This window comes from Ptychodera flava, chromosome 14, assembly GCF_041260155.1.
Source record: "Ptychodera flava strain L36383 chromosome 14, AS_Pfla_20210202, whole genome shotgun sequence".
Classification (NCBI taxonomy): domain Eukaryota; kingdom Metazoa; phylum Hemichordata; class Enteropneusta; family Ptychoderidae; genus Ptychodera; species Ptychodera flava.
The window spans coordinates 39,910,729-39,926,857 of NC_091941.1; the positions used below are offsets into that span (position 1 = coordinate 39,910,729).

At 36.8% G+C, this 16,129-nt stretch overlaps 1 protein-coding gene across 1 annotated transcript in view; it reads left to right on the forward strand.

Annotated features, from left to right (window-relative positions):
* The window catches only part of LOC139148861 (usherin-like), a 66,004-nt gene that overhangs the window by 3,689 nt on the left and 46,186 nt on the right, over positions 1-16,129 (forward strand). The window contains 15 exon segments of the mRNA XM_070720290.1: positions 718-877; positions 1,331-1,463; positions 2,232-2,569; positions 5,614-5,801; positions 6,345-6,566; positions 6,795-6,888; positions 7,699-8,022; positions 8,745-8,940; positions 9,529-9,827; positions 10,930-11,179; positions 11,492-11,605; positions 12,301-12,493; positions 13,251-13,414; positions 14,920-15,081; positions 15,572-15,772. Of these exon segments, the coding sequence (XP_070576391.1) occupies positions 718-877; positions 1,331-1,463; positions 2,232-2,569; positions 5,614-5,801; positions 6,345-6,566; positions 6,795-6,888; positions 7,699-8,022; positions 8,745-8,940; positions 9,529-9,827; positions 10,930-11,179; positions 11,492-11,605; positions 12,301-12,493; positions 13,251-13,414; positions 14,920-15,081; positions 15,572-15,772 (3,038 nt within the window).

Here is a 16,129-nt window from a genome sequence, read left to right on the forward strand (position 1 = left end):
GTCAATTTGTTTTGTGATACGATCCAATATGGCCGCCAGGCGGCCATTTTATTACGATTTTTTCATGTACAGAGCCATTACTCAGGCACGTTTCAACCGATTTTATTCAAAGTTGGTACAACGTTATTGACAAATGTCATAGATATGCATGTTAATTTGTTTTGTGATACGATCCAAAATGGCCGCTGTGCGGCCATTTTATTACGATTTTTTCATGTACAGAGCCATAACTCAGGCATATCTCAACCGATTTTATTCAAAGTTGGTACAAGGACATTGACCTATGTCATACACATGCACGTCAATCTGTTTTGTGATACGATCCAATATGGCAGCCAGGCGGCCATTTTATTACTATTTTTTCATGTACAGAGCCATTTCTCAGGCATATCCGCATGTTTCAACCGATTTTATTCAAAGTTGTACAAGGACATCGACCAATGTCATAGCTATGCACATCAATTTGTTTTGTGATGCGATCCAATATGGCCACTGCGCAACCATTTTGTTACGATTTTTTCATGTCCTGAACCATAACTCAGACATGTATCAAGCGAATTCATTCAAAAGTATTTTTATCACAGACCTAATGAAGAGGACTCTATCCTCTCTGAGGACCTGTAATCAAAATACCCATTAACAAGTGGGGACTGTGTCATCAACGATGACTTGTTGTAAATAAATATTCATTAATTACCATCAATATTTTCAACCCAGAACAATAATAGAAAAGAAGACATCAGGAAGTGAAATCGTCTTTGCTGTCATGGTGTCTCAAACACAGATCGACTTCGATTACATGACTGCAGATGGTGTCAAAACTCTCTCTTTTCAACGTGGAATAGGTCTGAACAGTTGGCACAATGTTGCATTACAAGTAAGTAAAAGATCAGACAGTTCTTGGGGCTTTGAATGGTGTTTGGTTGTTCTGCAGTGAGGTGCATAGTGAATCTAGTAAAAACTAGTTCATTCTCAGTGATGGCAAGGGTAATCCATTAATGTAGCTGGAAGATCACCATTGGTATCTTCAATATTAAGAGGATGCTGAAAGCCAATTTATGTAAGAGATGCATACCATATAAGATTCACTTTTTCAAGCTCCAGAATTGCATTTCAAAGACAATGATCACATGTACTGTAGTTTTAAGATTTCTCCATTTAAAAAGGTGTCCAATGAGACAATTCTGATAATTTTTTGCTTTTTTATTATTACTGTGCTCCAATTTTTGCCAAATCATCTTCCACGGTATTTTATGGAAAATCAATACTACAGTGAAAAATGCAATAATGATGAACTAAAACAACACATTTGTTTTTGATGAACCTACAGGTATTTGACACCAAAATCAGTCTGTTTATTGATGGTTTAGAAGCCGATGGTACTCCATATGACACACAGACATTGCAAGGACCAATTGTTGATATCTCTGCTGCTACTGTCAAAGTTGGACAACGTATCAATGGTAAGAATATTGACTGATCAAATTTTTGATCTTGTCTAAAAGTTCATATAAATTGTTTGGGTACATAGAGGATTACCTATCAAGCACAGTCATCTACGTAATGGCCCATGTGTGTGTAAGCTCAAAAAGTAAATGTTTCTGATAAGAGACATCATAAAGATGTGTCACCAACATTGTTGGGTTTTATTTTTGTATCCCAACCAGTCACTGTATTTTTTGGTAATGTTTTATTTAAGTATTCAACAATAAAGTGGGATGGTGGATGGCAGGAAAATATAACAAAAATGTTCTTGTTCATAACATTTTTTTCATCCTATGGCTATGACTGTAAACTGTGTAAAAGCATCATAACATTGGCAAATGGTCTGATTCAATGTTTTTTTATAAACAGTCTCCACTACATAGAGATATGGAGAAAATGAGTGATAGTATCATCTCAGAATATTTTTACATGCTGACCAAAATAACTCTACTTGAAATGGCGATTAATGACTTCATAACAAGATAATAACAATCAATTGGTATTTTTTCTTTTAACAACCTAAAGATATGTTCTCCATAGATAGTGTCAAACAGTAAATGTCTAGATCGGCTAAATCTCTTAAATAGTGAAAAATCATGTTTTAAATTTTGTTTACTCGATGAAAACTTCTTGGAAACAAAATGTTATTAAATGATGCAGATAATATTACAAAAGAAAAGCCTGTTAATATGTTGTTGATTTAAAGTGTCAATTGAAGAAAGATTTTATGTTTTGTTATTTTTCAGGTGCATCTCAATTTGTTGGTAGAATGCAAGATTTCTACTTTTATACATTTTCATTGACCAATCGTGAAATCAATGAAATTGCTACTGGTTTATGGTTGAATGTTCATGTCCAAACGGACTGCCGCTGTCCAGACAGCCATCCCAGGGTTAATCCATTGGATTCCAGATTCTGTATAAAAAATGGTGAACCAGATATCACTGATGATACAGAGTGGAGAGTGGATGAGTACGCACATCCCCTGACCTTTGCTAATGATGGAGACCTTGGAAGTTATTGGATATCATCCTTCACTGATTTCATAACAATTGATATTGATTTACAAAATGGACAGTATCAGGTAAGAATGTTCACTACACCTTGCACAAATGTATTGTGTAGCTGTCGGTACTTATTATTCTTGTGACAAATAAGATTTATAAAAGTTATGTCAGGACATTCAAATGGAGAAATGTAAACATTGAGAATACGTATAGAGTATCTAAATATCAAACAAACTAAACATTATATGTGGTGCCATATGATTTGGGATGTAAAATTGTGACTAGGTTGATATTGCTTTATATGTTGCAGAGAGTTAAAAACATTGATTTTTCTGTTTAAGTTTTTCCATGCATGCAACTTCTCAATGGTTCATAGCTGCTAGCTGTGAAGGTTCCTTTAATTAACCCTTTTCCTGCCGAGCGCCCTTGTCCGTTATCCTCCCAAGTCAGTAGAAAACCGCCCCATAATATGTGCCTGCAAAAGATTGGCTCTCCTGCATGTTATCCTGCCAGGCATTTTGGCAGAAATCGCCCATTTTCAGGGTAGTTTTAGCCGTACTTATACGTGTTAGACTTCGATAATTTCTACATGCCCGTAGACAGGGGAAGGAGCTCAAGGGTTGCTGCAGAAAAAAATTGAGGTCACAGGCTTTGTTTGCCCCTGGGAGTGCGTCATTTTATTGCCGTTTCATGTTTATTTTTTCGGAAATAAACTCCTTCAGTATTACGCACGTCCGCTAGGCACAAACATCACCTCACTCGTCTGTTAGTCAGAGACCCTGAGGGTCGTGCTAGGGGTGCAGAAGCACCGTCAAACCTGTCCTGTTTCCCCAGGGTAGGGTCAATTGAATACGTACCTTAAACGACTTGGCAGTGTAGCACAAAAACTACGTTTTTGCCGTTGTATTAACGACATGGCTGAGCCATTGAAGCACAGCTTAACGTAGTTTAGCCAGCTCAGTTGGGAGTTGGCTTACGAGTGTTACCGTTCATTACTGACTTAATCGAGTGGTCCTCAGTCAGGTACGGGTTTGTACCGACATGGCTTGGGCTGCAGCTAACCAGTGATAACCAGTCACTACACCCAAGTCTTCAGTTCACTTTTGCGATGCACGGGTGCAACGCAATATGCTTCCATTGTTCTAGCCATCGACGTGTCCACATGCCTGGCAGCCATATTGTACTGCTAGCTGGTTTGCATAACAAAAGCAGTCCCTGCTAACTGCAGGCGGTATTCCCGTAGCATATTGACCTTATGTCACCTTTTGAATTCTCTGTACGCAAACAGCGTTACGTAGTTACTAATGCGTCGGCAAGAGGATACGTTTGCCTGCAAACCAGAGCCAATACTTCGGACGATGGAATAAATAAAAAATCCAAAGCTACGTCCATTGAATGGCACGGCCAAGGCGGTGAAGGACGTTGCCTGGCTTGAACTTGCAGAGCTGAAGCCCAGCTTAGTACGTCGGACACCAGTTTGTAATGGTATTTCCGAGTCGTTCATATCCGTTCCATCGGAGGAACAAGTCGAGCCGTCCCGTCAAAAATACGTTCTCATTTTCAGTCACGCACTACTGAATAAGTGACTTTCGTCTCGCACCATCGGCATATCTGCCAAGTCGTTTGCAAGAGGTAGCCTTCTAGATTAGCATTGCCGAGTTGGTCAAGTTCGGCAGCAATCTCTATAGTGCCAGGCAGCCAAGTACGTCCAACTCCGCCAGAAAACGTCACCATGCTATCCTGCCAAGTCCGCTAAAAAGTGGTAAAAAAAACCAGCCCCCCCCCGGGTGTGGGGGACTGGCGGACAGGTTTCTGCACCTTTCCCTGTCTATCGACTCCCTGCGAACCCATTTCGACGGGAAAAGGCGTTCCTTGTCAGAAAACCTCTCCTCGGATGACCCCTAAACGCACAGGGGATAGCAAAACGTAGTGCCGTCGACTTGGCAGGAAAGGGGGTACCCAAAAAGGGCCCGATTTCCACCGGGTTGGGAGAATAACGGTCACCAGTGCTTAGATTCTGGCTACACCGAATTTCAAGCGGATTTTCACCGACTTGGCAGGAAAAGGGTTAACATACTGTATCCTAAGTAAACATTTAAAGTCCCAGTAACCAATGTTTGACAGTTTTTGAGTCCTTTTATGCCTCTAATCAACAACGGTTCATTCTGTCCCTAAAGGTATGTTTAAATATGTACTAGTATGTGGAGAGTAGTTCATTTGTATATGACTTGTCAGTTTGACCTGTATACGTGTAACATGCATTGTTATGGCTGACAATTGAAGTCATGTTTGGACATGAATTCAGTTGTCACCAATACAATGCTAGCTATTCATGTACTGACTCTGTTAGTGAGACAGAGATTGCATACTTCAGCATGCTTTAGGAGTACACCAAGACAATATAGAGGATATGTGGAATGAAAGTACTAAAAAAATTATTAAAAGATCAGTTGTCATACAATGTAGCTGTAACAAGTAAAGGGGGCTCAGTTTAGAAATTGTAAACCATAATACAGCAAGGATAAACTGTTCAATATGATGGTGTGATCTATCTTCTGTACATGTGGTGTATCTTACATGAACTGCATTCAATGGCAAACCATACTTGTACTGTATGTGAACATAATGATTTCCCTGGCTGACTTGATTTCCCTGGCTGACTTGATTTCCCTGGCTGACTTGATGTCACAAAAAGATCCAAATAAGAGAGAAAACAACAGAAAAGGAAACAGTTCTCAATCTTCGCTGTTAAAAAATTGCAAAGAATGTCACCTACCTGCAGCATTTATAATATTGAACATGGAAGTAGTTGAAATGTGCATTCTTCAGTTATCACAATATAAAACAATGAAAGCTTTGCAGTGAGCAATACAAACATCACTGCCGTATTTTTAATAAAGGAGGGAAAAGAATCTTTGAAATATATGTATTACTGTAATGTTAGTGATTGTGTCAGGTGCAAGAAGAAAAACTATTCTGTTTCAGACTTTGATCTATGTTTTGTAAAGATGCTAAATTTTTGCATTCATGACCATTTCCACATGTTTCCATGGTAACACTGTCACAGCTATTTCACTACTTGAAACTCATAGAAAGCTTTGCTTTTGATTTTACCCGTAAGGTGTTTTATGTGGTGCTGCAGTTTTACAGTCCACAGCCCACATCATTATCCATCCAGCGTAAAAAAACTGATGCATTACCGTGGGAAGATTGGCAGTATTTTGCACAGGACTGTACAACACAGTTTGGACTTCCAAATGATGGACCACTTCAAACTTCTACTAGTGTCAACTGTCTACAGTTTAAAGGGTAAGAAATGGAATTTTTCATAAACGTTCTGTTAAACGTTCCTATATACTTTGACAATGTATGGCATATTTTCCATGACAGTTCAAGAATCTATGACAATGTGATGAATCGAGGTTGGTAAAAGACTCTCTGGAGAAGGTCTCTTTGCTCAGTGAGTGTGTATCTGTCACTCTCAATGGCTGACTTGTACTTATTTCCTAAAAATCTAAGGAACTATTGATTGCTAGCATGTTTCAGTTTCCCTTAGGTTTTGAAAGCGTTTACAGAAATTCTAGTATTTCATTCTGTTTGATTTTGTGCAGGACTATATAATGATCTTCTTTCAACTAATGCCTCTGCAAGTGTAATTCTCATGTGACATCATGATCAACTCACAATAGTTGCTAATGGTTTTGTCTTAAACAGTTCAACAAGTGAAGAACGGAAAATGAGTGTCCTTGTAGTTTTAATTTTCTATTTCATAATCCTTGTAACTTTACAGTTATGTTGTCAATAATACTGGCTGGCTTTTTTACCAACACTTTGTGTTTTTAACACCAACAGAGATGTCAACAATCCAATCCCATACTCCAAAGGTAATATCACTTTCCAGTTGTTAGCACCAGAACCAGTAGGAAGGCCTGGGTACAATGATTTCTATAACACACCAGATTTGTTGGAATTTGTAAAGGCAACACAGGTACGATTGCAGCTGAGGGGACATTACTATGTTACAGCTCCAAGACACAATTATTATGGTATTGAAGAAGTTACAGTTAGTGCCAGGTAATTCATCCATTTCCCTAACCAATCATGTTTCTGTGAGTAATTCAGAAATCACTGTTTTGAGAATATTTTCACAGGATTAACGCCATGGATACCCACAATGGTGACAAACAAGAATATAAGCTGTAGAGAAATTCTGATATTTTATAATTGATGGTGGAATATCAAATCATAATACTCTGGTATTGACAATGATATTATAATAATTTATAATTTCATTTACAATAGGTGCAACTGTCATGGTCATGCGGCAACATGTGACATGATGTCAAATCCATATCGCTGTGACTGTCTACCAGAAAGTTACACTGAAGGTTTAATGGTAAGTTCAAGCATTTGTGAAATCTTCAATATCATTACAGCAAGACATAAAGAAACAGGCACACATTTGCTGTGATTCCTTCGAATTCAGGGATTGATTCAGAATTATTAGAACTACTTGAAGAGTGATTTCATGACATCTGCTTGTGTACTTAGACATTTCCTGAGCAATGTGATTCAAACAGTGATCATGTTTCAACATAAGGAATGTAGAGATGGCTTGTTATGCTTCCTTTCTGTGTTCTTTATCACAGTAAAATTATACACTGCTTCATGCAGAAATGCATTGTATGTTAGCATTTTTGCTATACATGATAGCAATGAACATGTTGATATCTTCCCAAAGGTTTCAACAAGCTGAGGAACAAATAAAATCTCATGCTGTAACAAACATTTTTCACAAAATTTATATAACTACATAAAACTTACCAACAGCAGCAGTTGAATGGTTCAGTCTATATTAAAGAGATATTCACCCAGTAACAGCTTGCATATACAGTATGTAACATTGTCCATTGTTCAAAAGGATATTGTTGTGCTGTACAATTTATCAAGGAAATATGAAAGCATAACTGTATTTTTAAGGAAGCTTTTGTTTGAAAACTGAAAACAGCAACAAATCATTTATGTTAGACTATATCTTCTACAAGCTGACTGTGAAAATTTTGTTGTGAAAACATCACTCAATGACATCACCATGAAATAACGAAAAGCTGCAGTGTTTTTGCTTTTGATAATTCTTTGCCATACATGACTTACCCATGATTTCAATATCAGATGTCACAAACGATGCTCATTTTTTAACTTTCAGTGTGAACGATGTCAACCTCTGTACAACGATAAACCATTCCGCTATGGTGACCAAATCAATGCCTATAATTGTAAACCATGTGAGTGTTATGGACATGCTACAAGTTGTACATACATCCAGTCTGAAGATCAATTTCCCTCTGATCATAACCTTGGTGGTGGAGGTGTATGTGACAGTTGTCAGCATAATACGGCTGGTAATAATTGTGATCAATGTAGAGAAGGATATTACAGAGAAATTGGAAAATCTCTAGATGCTATTGATGTGTGCTCACCATGCAATTGCAACCCTGATGGTGTTATTGATGGATCTGACTGTGACAAGGTAAGATCATCAACAAAACCTCTATTCTCTCTCCCAATTTGGAAATCTGGAAAAAGATGAACATATTTCCTGATTAAACAGGTTGTCTACTTGCGACTAGCTTGATGTTCTTGTAGCATATGATAAGTTGGGACATTGATTGTCTTTAAACAAGTCAATATATCATTTTATGGCCTGAAGAAGTGTCTGACAAGTCTTAACCATGTGAGGAGGCATCATGGGCCAGTGGCTAGAGCAGTGGACTCACGATCACAGGATGGTGAGTTCGAGCCCTGGTATGGCCATGGTGTTGTGTCCTTGAGCAAGGCACTTTATTCCTCATTGCTTCTCCCCACCCAGGAGTGATGGGTACCTGGTAGGACAGTGGTTGTAATGTGTGCGTTTAGCTCTGCTGCGCTTATTGGCTGCACATGTGAGCTGTTGTTTGCTCCCCAGGGAGTTGAGTGGCATCATATTAGGTCCAGTGACCAGGGATAATAATAATTGTAAAGCACCTTGAGCACATGTATTTGTGTATATGTGCACTATATAAGAACCCATTATTATTATTATTATTTAACAAGGTAGTATGTGGTTTTGATATCAAAACTTATCCTAATATTTATCCCGACCATGTGCACTTCAGATCACAATTATCAGCTTTTGAAGATTGATAATATGAAGCTGGATGACAAAAGTAAGAAATACACGTAAACAGTTTGAATGTTTTTTAATATTTTCAGGTTGGAGGTCAGTGTAGATGTAAAGCCAATGTCATTGGACGTCAATGTGATACATGTTCTGCTGGATATTATAATTTACAAGCTTCCAATCCAGATGGTTGTGAATTGTGTAGCTGTAATCCTGCTGGTTCCATTGGAAGTGCATCTTCCTGTGATCAGAGCACTGGTGACTGTGTCTGCAAGACTAATGTCATAGGTAATCCCAGAAAATATGAAAGTTGTTTTGGAGTTCAAATGTAAATACATTTCATGGTTTAGCCTATGGGAGTTCCAACTTTTGACAGTCTTTGCAATAACTTTCGTATTGTACCCTTTGCACCCTGACCCCCTGGTACTCTATGATGTCATCGGACATTTATGTCCGAGCTGGGTTCAAAGGGTTAAACTCAACAAATTAAGGTGCTGTGTCTTGTAACTTTTCATTCAGTATATGGATTATAATAAGCAGGTTTATAAGATAGTAGAAGTATACAATAGAGTCCAGTACAATCTCAGTAATGGTTTCCTCTACTGAAGCATTGCACTAACAATCACTAAAAGCTAACCCCTTTGACATGAAATAATAGATAGAACATACAGACCTTTCTATTTATTCATGTGAGCAATTAAAGTGGAACCTTCCATTTAAAAAAGTAAGGGTTCCACTCAACAAGGACACAGAGTAACAGTCCGTGCTGTAAGTTTCTTTGTAAGATTTGTTCATGTATGGAAACTTCACATCAGTCTCAGTCTTGGTAGATTCTGTCCTTCAATTTTACAAATTCACATTTTTTTTCTGTTTCAGGTTTGACATGTGATCGCTGTAACTATGGTTACAAAAACTTAGATGCAAGTAATGCACTTGGATGTGATCCGTGTAATTGTGATCCCTTTGGTTCATCAAGTCCTTACTGTGATCCATTAACTGGCCAATGTCAATGTCAACCTACAACCATGGGAATGTTGTGTAACATGTGTCAGGATAACTACTATGGTTTAGATAGCTCTGGTTGTAAGCAGTGTCAATGTGATTCTAGTGGCTCTTTACCGGGAACAACTTGCAATCAAATCACTGGACAGTGTATTTGCAAACCTAATGTACAGGTATGTTTTTAAAACTTCCAAAATTATTCATGCCTGTCTTTTTAAACTAACAGTATACCAGTAGTAGTGAGCCATAATATTTCACCATCCTATCCCATCCCATCCCATCCAATCATGTGATGTCAATGCTGTTTACAAAATCATCAGCTGCAAGTCACAGAGCTGTGTTGAAACCGTCCTATTAAATGGACATATTTTATAATGCTATTAGGTATCCAGGCACGTAGATTTGAACTTTGACCTGCCCAGGCTCATACTACCCCAATCAATATTTGAAATCAGTTTAGCTAACCAGAGGCTGAGCATATGATTGACATTGTTGTTCATGTACTGTGTCTTCAATAGTGTGAGGCTAAGTTTTCTCTAAGTTTTCTCATACATGACTGTATCAGTAGTTTTCAAAAGTAATGTTTTCTCTGGCAATACGCATTACATACAAAACCAGCTGTCAGCTTGACAGGAATATGCTTGGGTTTGTTACCTTCTAGCACTTCACAAATTGAATCTGATATTATGCAGATTGCACATAGACTGATCACATCTGTTGACTGTTAGTGTTATGTCTTCATGAAATGATGGTATCTATAGTACAATGGATGAGTTAGTCTTTCTCCTCTTTCTAAATTATTCTCTACTGAAATTTGCCATAATCAGTTTTAGACACTCGTTTGAACTCATGCTACACTTACAACATTGTGTAGAGCCTTTTAATGTTTTTAAACAATTCCCCAATTATGTGTGGCTATCTGATAACAATCATGTAATCATATATTGTTATCCATTTTAACATGAAAACAAGGTTCAGGCGTTTAATTAGCTTTCACCACTTAACTCTATTTCAATACAATCTTCCTAATCAGCTTTATTCCATGCCATGATAAAAAATTTGTTTCCGTAATATTTGGTAAACTAAATCTGCATATACAGTTAAAGTTTATGATATCATCCCCATGTTGTATTTATTGGGTTATCACATGTTAATATGCCAGTCTCTAGTTTTAGCATCAGAGTTTATATGTCCTTTATCACTTTCATGTGTATTCCTGGACTTGTACAATGTATCGGAATTGACAGCTTTGGTTTGTTTTTCTTCTATCATTAGGGTATGCAATGTAATGAATGCAAAGATGGATTCTATAACCTTCAAGGTGTCAATTCAGATGGCTGTACACCATGTGATTGTAACACTGATGGAACATTGGCTGCTTCATCCATCTGTGATAAATCTACAGGTCAATGTCAGTGTAAATCATTGGTCCAGGGCATTACATGCAATCAATGTCAAGGTAACAGTTGGGGATTAAGTGCTACAAACCCTGATGGCTGTCAACCTTGTAACTGTGATGCATCTGGTAAGTATTCCTCAACTATTATTTACTGTTTTTCTCTTCAACCGAAACCTTTTGATTTATCAATGCAAACCTTTGCATGTATGTCTCTAATATTTATGATGATAAATATCACATCCTTATGTTCTATAAAATTCAAATATAAATCAGAGATTTTATTATTCAGGAGCAAGTCATGTAGTCTTCATGACAAGCCTATGTGTGTTTGCCAAGCACTTCTAACTTGCTGCAGATTACCAATGGCTCAGAGCCAGACTTTAATTAATGTTAATACACGGAAAGATTATTGTGTGTTCATGCTTCCTTATTTTCAAGGTACTCTTTATGGAGATCAGCTAGGATCCATTGACTTGGGATGTGATCAAAACACTGGACAATGTACTTGTTTGACTGGGAGAACTGGCAGAACATGTGATAGCTGTAATGTTGGTGAGTTAATCCCTGGCCCTATGATTTTGGCAAACCACTTCCCACCTTTTGGTATGATCAGAATTATACATTAAACATTTATACTTATCAGGACACTTAGAGTTCAAGTTGCTGTAATCTGTTTTTTAAATTGATGGTACTGAACTTATATGCCTAAGTGTAAATCTTCATTTCTTGTTTAGGAACCTTTGAGTCAAAGGATTATTCGTTTGCTTGTACCGTGTGACAACATTTCAGTCAGTGTTTACCAAGATTTGATTTATCCTGCACATCCTGCAATATTGAAAGTCATAGTCACTGTGTACACTTGCTCCAGTTGCTATTGAATTGAATTAGAAATAGCTGGTATTCTAAATCCACTGCGTTCATAATGAGATTTTAGAATTCACAAGTCAATAGAAGAATTTCTTGAATCTTAATTCCAGCATCAAATCTATACCATTGTGCTTCTAACATAAGAAGTTATTTTGATCATAGAGGACTTGAATAACATAGTTGGTGCCAGAAGTTTGACCCAATCATAAAACACAGTTATTGGATTGATAACCAGTTCCAAGTGTATACTTGTAATACAATACCAATAATGCTACATTTTATTGTCTTATAGTTTATGGTTTCATTGTCTTCAAAAATTTATCCTTTTTGGAACTCTCTATACATGATTATCATTTTATTACATCTGTTATTTTTTTCAGGCTATTATCTACCAGGTACTAATATTCGTGGGTGTTTGTTATGTGATTGTCATCCAATGGGTAGTTTGTTTGGTACTGTTTGTAATTCAGTATCTGGTCAATGTCAATGTAAAGGTAACAATGCAGGAGTGACTGGTAGACAGTGTAGTACATGTATGGATGGCTACTACAATTTCAATGCTGCAACAGGCATGTAAGTATTCTCCACTGTCAAGACTTTCATTGCTGTGTCACATTGTGAAGGAGAAGATAATTTACATAATATGCGGAATCTGTGGACAGGCTGTAATGTTTTAAACCATTAAATCAGATCTTAATGTGACAATCACAATGATGGAAATGTTGATGGTCTACTGAATACAAGATTATCTTTAACTGTAAAGTAATTAGGAAATTTTGTGTTATTTAAATTGTTTGAAATATTTTCTAAGTTTCAAGAATTATTGAGAATGATTCCCAATGTTGCATGCCTTCTCCAGGGATTTATTGCATTGCATTGCATTATTGCATTATAGAGTTGTTCTCTCAAGCTTAGATTTTGGCACATTGTAGAAAGTTTGCCGATGATGAAATATCATTTAATCTATAACAAATGGCAAAAACTGGTCAAGAAACATTGGCCATACTATGACTCAAACTTTATTGTTGCAATTCCTTTTCTGTTTTCCAATACTGATATCCTAATGATGTTTCTCATCACTTGAGACAATGTCAATTATTTGCACAGCTTAACGCTTGGAGTGTCACCATTTCATACCAGAGTACATTGCATCTGTTAATCCATTGTCTGGTTTCCATTGGGTCAAAATCTACCAAAGTAACAGCCATCTGATTGAAACATTAGTCAAATTTGTTTGCTTTCCATTCATTTTGGCTTTTCAAATAATTCTGTAACTAAGCACTGTAGGGTAATCCATTTTTCTGTTCTCTATTTTTTGTAATATTTACAGGTGTACGCAGTGTAACTGTAATGAAGCTGGAAGTCTTGATACAAGCTGTGATCAGAATACTGGAGTATGTCAATGTAAGCTGTATGTAATGGGTGACAAATGTGATACATGCACTCCTGGAAGCAGCAATCTTGATATTGCCAATCCTTATGGCTGTACTAGAAGTAAGTATTGAGGATGATGCCATGTGAATTTAGTAATAAATAGAATTCTTTCAAATTTTGCTGATACATCTTATCACTGAAGAATGACTGATATATCTCACAACCTCAATCCCTTTATGTATAACATTTTTTTATAAATCAACAATCAAACAACTGACAACGGAAACAATTCTCTCATTGAGTATGTCACTGATGTTGCTCACACATTTGTGCACAACTTCATTGGACTTCAGGTTATAAACAACAGTGTTTTAGAAATTTAAGTTGTCCAAGCTGTTTATTGCAAATGTTATAAAGTTGACATACAGAGTCCCTTTATTATTTGATTAGTCTTTCAAAGATATAAGGCTACTTATACAAATGTAAATTCTGTTTAAAATTATGTATTTCGAGAACTTTAGTATGTTTTAAAAGAGGTGACAAAATAATAATGAAATTTATTCAGTCGCAGTTGTACATGACTTATTATTACACGCCTTGATGTGAGTGTAAATCAGTGCATTGATTTGAATAGGAACATCTGGGGAGTTAGCGGGCCTGTTAACGATGTACTGACCGTTTCCAGGTTACCCGGTGCAGTGAAGCCCTTTGATGTTTTTGACGTCAAAGTAGACGCTTAACGCTCGATGTAAAATATCCTTGCGTGCACAGCTATTTTGACTTTTGTTAAAATCTGTTTGATGCCTGTCAATAATGATAAAACTGTTTGAAAATGCCCTGCATGTAACTAAATGTCATATAGCATTAACTGTGAAGAGGAACGTAATAAAAATATTATTGCCTCAATACATGGGTTTATGTGCCCTCACCGCAGGAGACAATTCGCCCTTCTGGCTTTGGACAAATTGTCACCTGCTCTTGGGCACATAAACTCATGTATTCAGGCAGTAATACACATTACTAAATCATTCATGCTTACATGTTGTAAACTGGTCAAAATCTTGTGGTACATGTAAAACCTATCGCTAAGGGTTGTTTGTTGCTAATATATTATTATTACACTACATTGAAACTTTGGCCTGAAGTGTTTGAAGAGTGATATTTCTTTAACTAAAAGCTCAAATAAGGTTTGCATACTTACATGTGCCTTGAAGTATGAATAATTACATTTTCAAGTTCTGCACAGCTGTCATGAGTATCTGTGCATGTGCACTGGTGACTGTATGGCATGCCATTGTAGACAACATCACAAGTAACCAAAAATTTATATAAAAAATAAGTATATAGATAAATCTGCAATTCTCTTTGCAATAACCTCCTCAAATTGATTGTTAAAGTATGTTTAATATAAAATGATTTACATATGCACAGTATATTGCATTGCATGTGTGTAAGGTTTTTGTCAGACCCATTTCACTATTTTAGGCATGTACTTAGGTGCCAGGTTGTGTAATCCAGGATATCAATCTCTTCTCAAGACTCCTTCAGTGATCATACAGACACTTGTCATACTTCTAATGACAGAAAATGGCATGTCACCATAATCCAACATTTTCCGTTGACAGCACCGTCTCAGCAACCGGCACCAAGATGGGAAGCACTGAGCTCTACATCAATTAAACTAACCTGGGAAGCACCTGATGATCCAAATGGTGCAATATTATGGTATGGTGTCTACAGAGATAGTGTTTTGATCTTCCAAGGTATAACTAATGGTGACCCATTAGGTAAGATAATATTCATGTATAGATCAACAAGTGTCATGTTTTCATTTGTGCATAGCTTTCTAAAACATGCACTATGATACCCACAATGGCCTCATTTTATCAGGCATAGTTTGAAAGCTTTCAGTTTTTCCGGCAGGTTTAAAATGAAACTCTGTTGTTCGAGATAGACCAACATCATTCAGTAGACAGTCTTTTCTTTTGCAATAAATACGGTATTACCATGGTTACTGTAATGACATTCACTTCTAGGACAATACCACCCGTACCTCTTTTATTTATTTAGATTTAATGAGGACAAATGATTTTACTTGGAAAATATAAGATAGGCCCAATTCTTGCATACAGACCATCTAACACAGACCTTCAAATATCAACTCACATTAAATGAATTGCTGTTTCCTGCGAAAAAACATAAACATTCATTGATCCTAACATATCTGACGTGGCAATGTTACTTAACAACTGCTACCCTGTACATTAAACTCTACAGTGACACAGGAATACATAGATGATGCATTGCAGCCTTTCACCCAGTATACATATTTCATCATGTCTGCTAACTCAGCTGGAACAACAGTGAGTCCACCAGTAACAGCCAGAACACCAGATAACATACCAAGTGAATTTGATGTCCTTCTTGTTGGTAATATTGGACCACGATCAGTGTTTTTCACCTGGTCAAAACCTCAAGGTAAGTATGCACAGATATTCACATATACAAGTGTTGTCTTTGTTCTTGTAATGGTACTATTACTCTCATACCTTTATCACTTTTGTATCATTGCTGCATTAGAGGCAGGGTTTATTCTGTGCAGATCATCTTGAATATGTAAAATAATCTTTATGATGTCTGTTGTAACAGTTTGCATACCCCTGAATATGTACATGACTGTATATTTTTCTTATTTATTGATATTATCAAACTCAATCAGTTTCAGAATTTATTCTGGAATATCCATGGAAACACGAAATGTTTAGCATTTCCAGGCAATTTAAATTTTGGTCATGGCCATGCTAGTGTTTCCCCTTCAAAAAATGACTTTCTGTT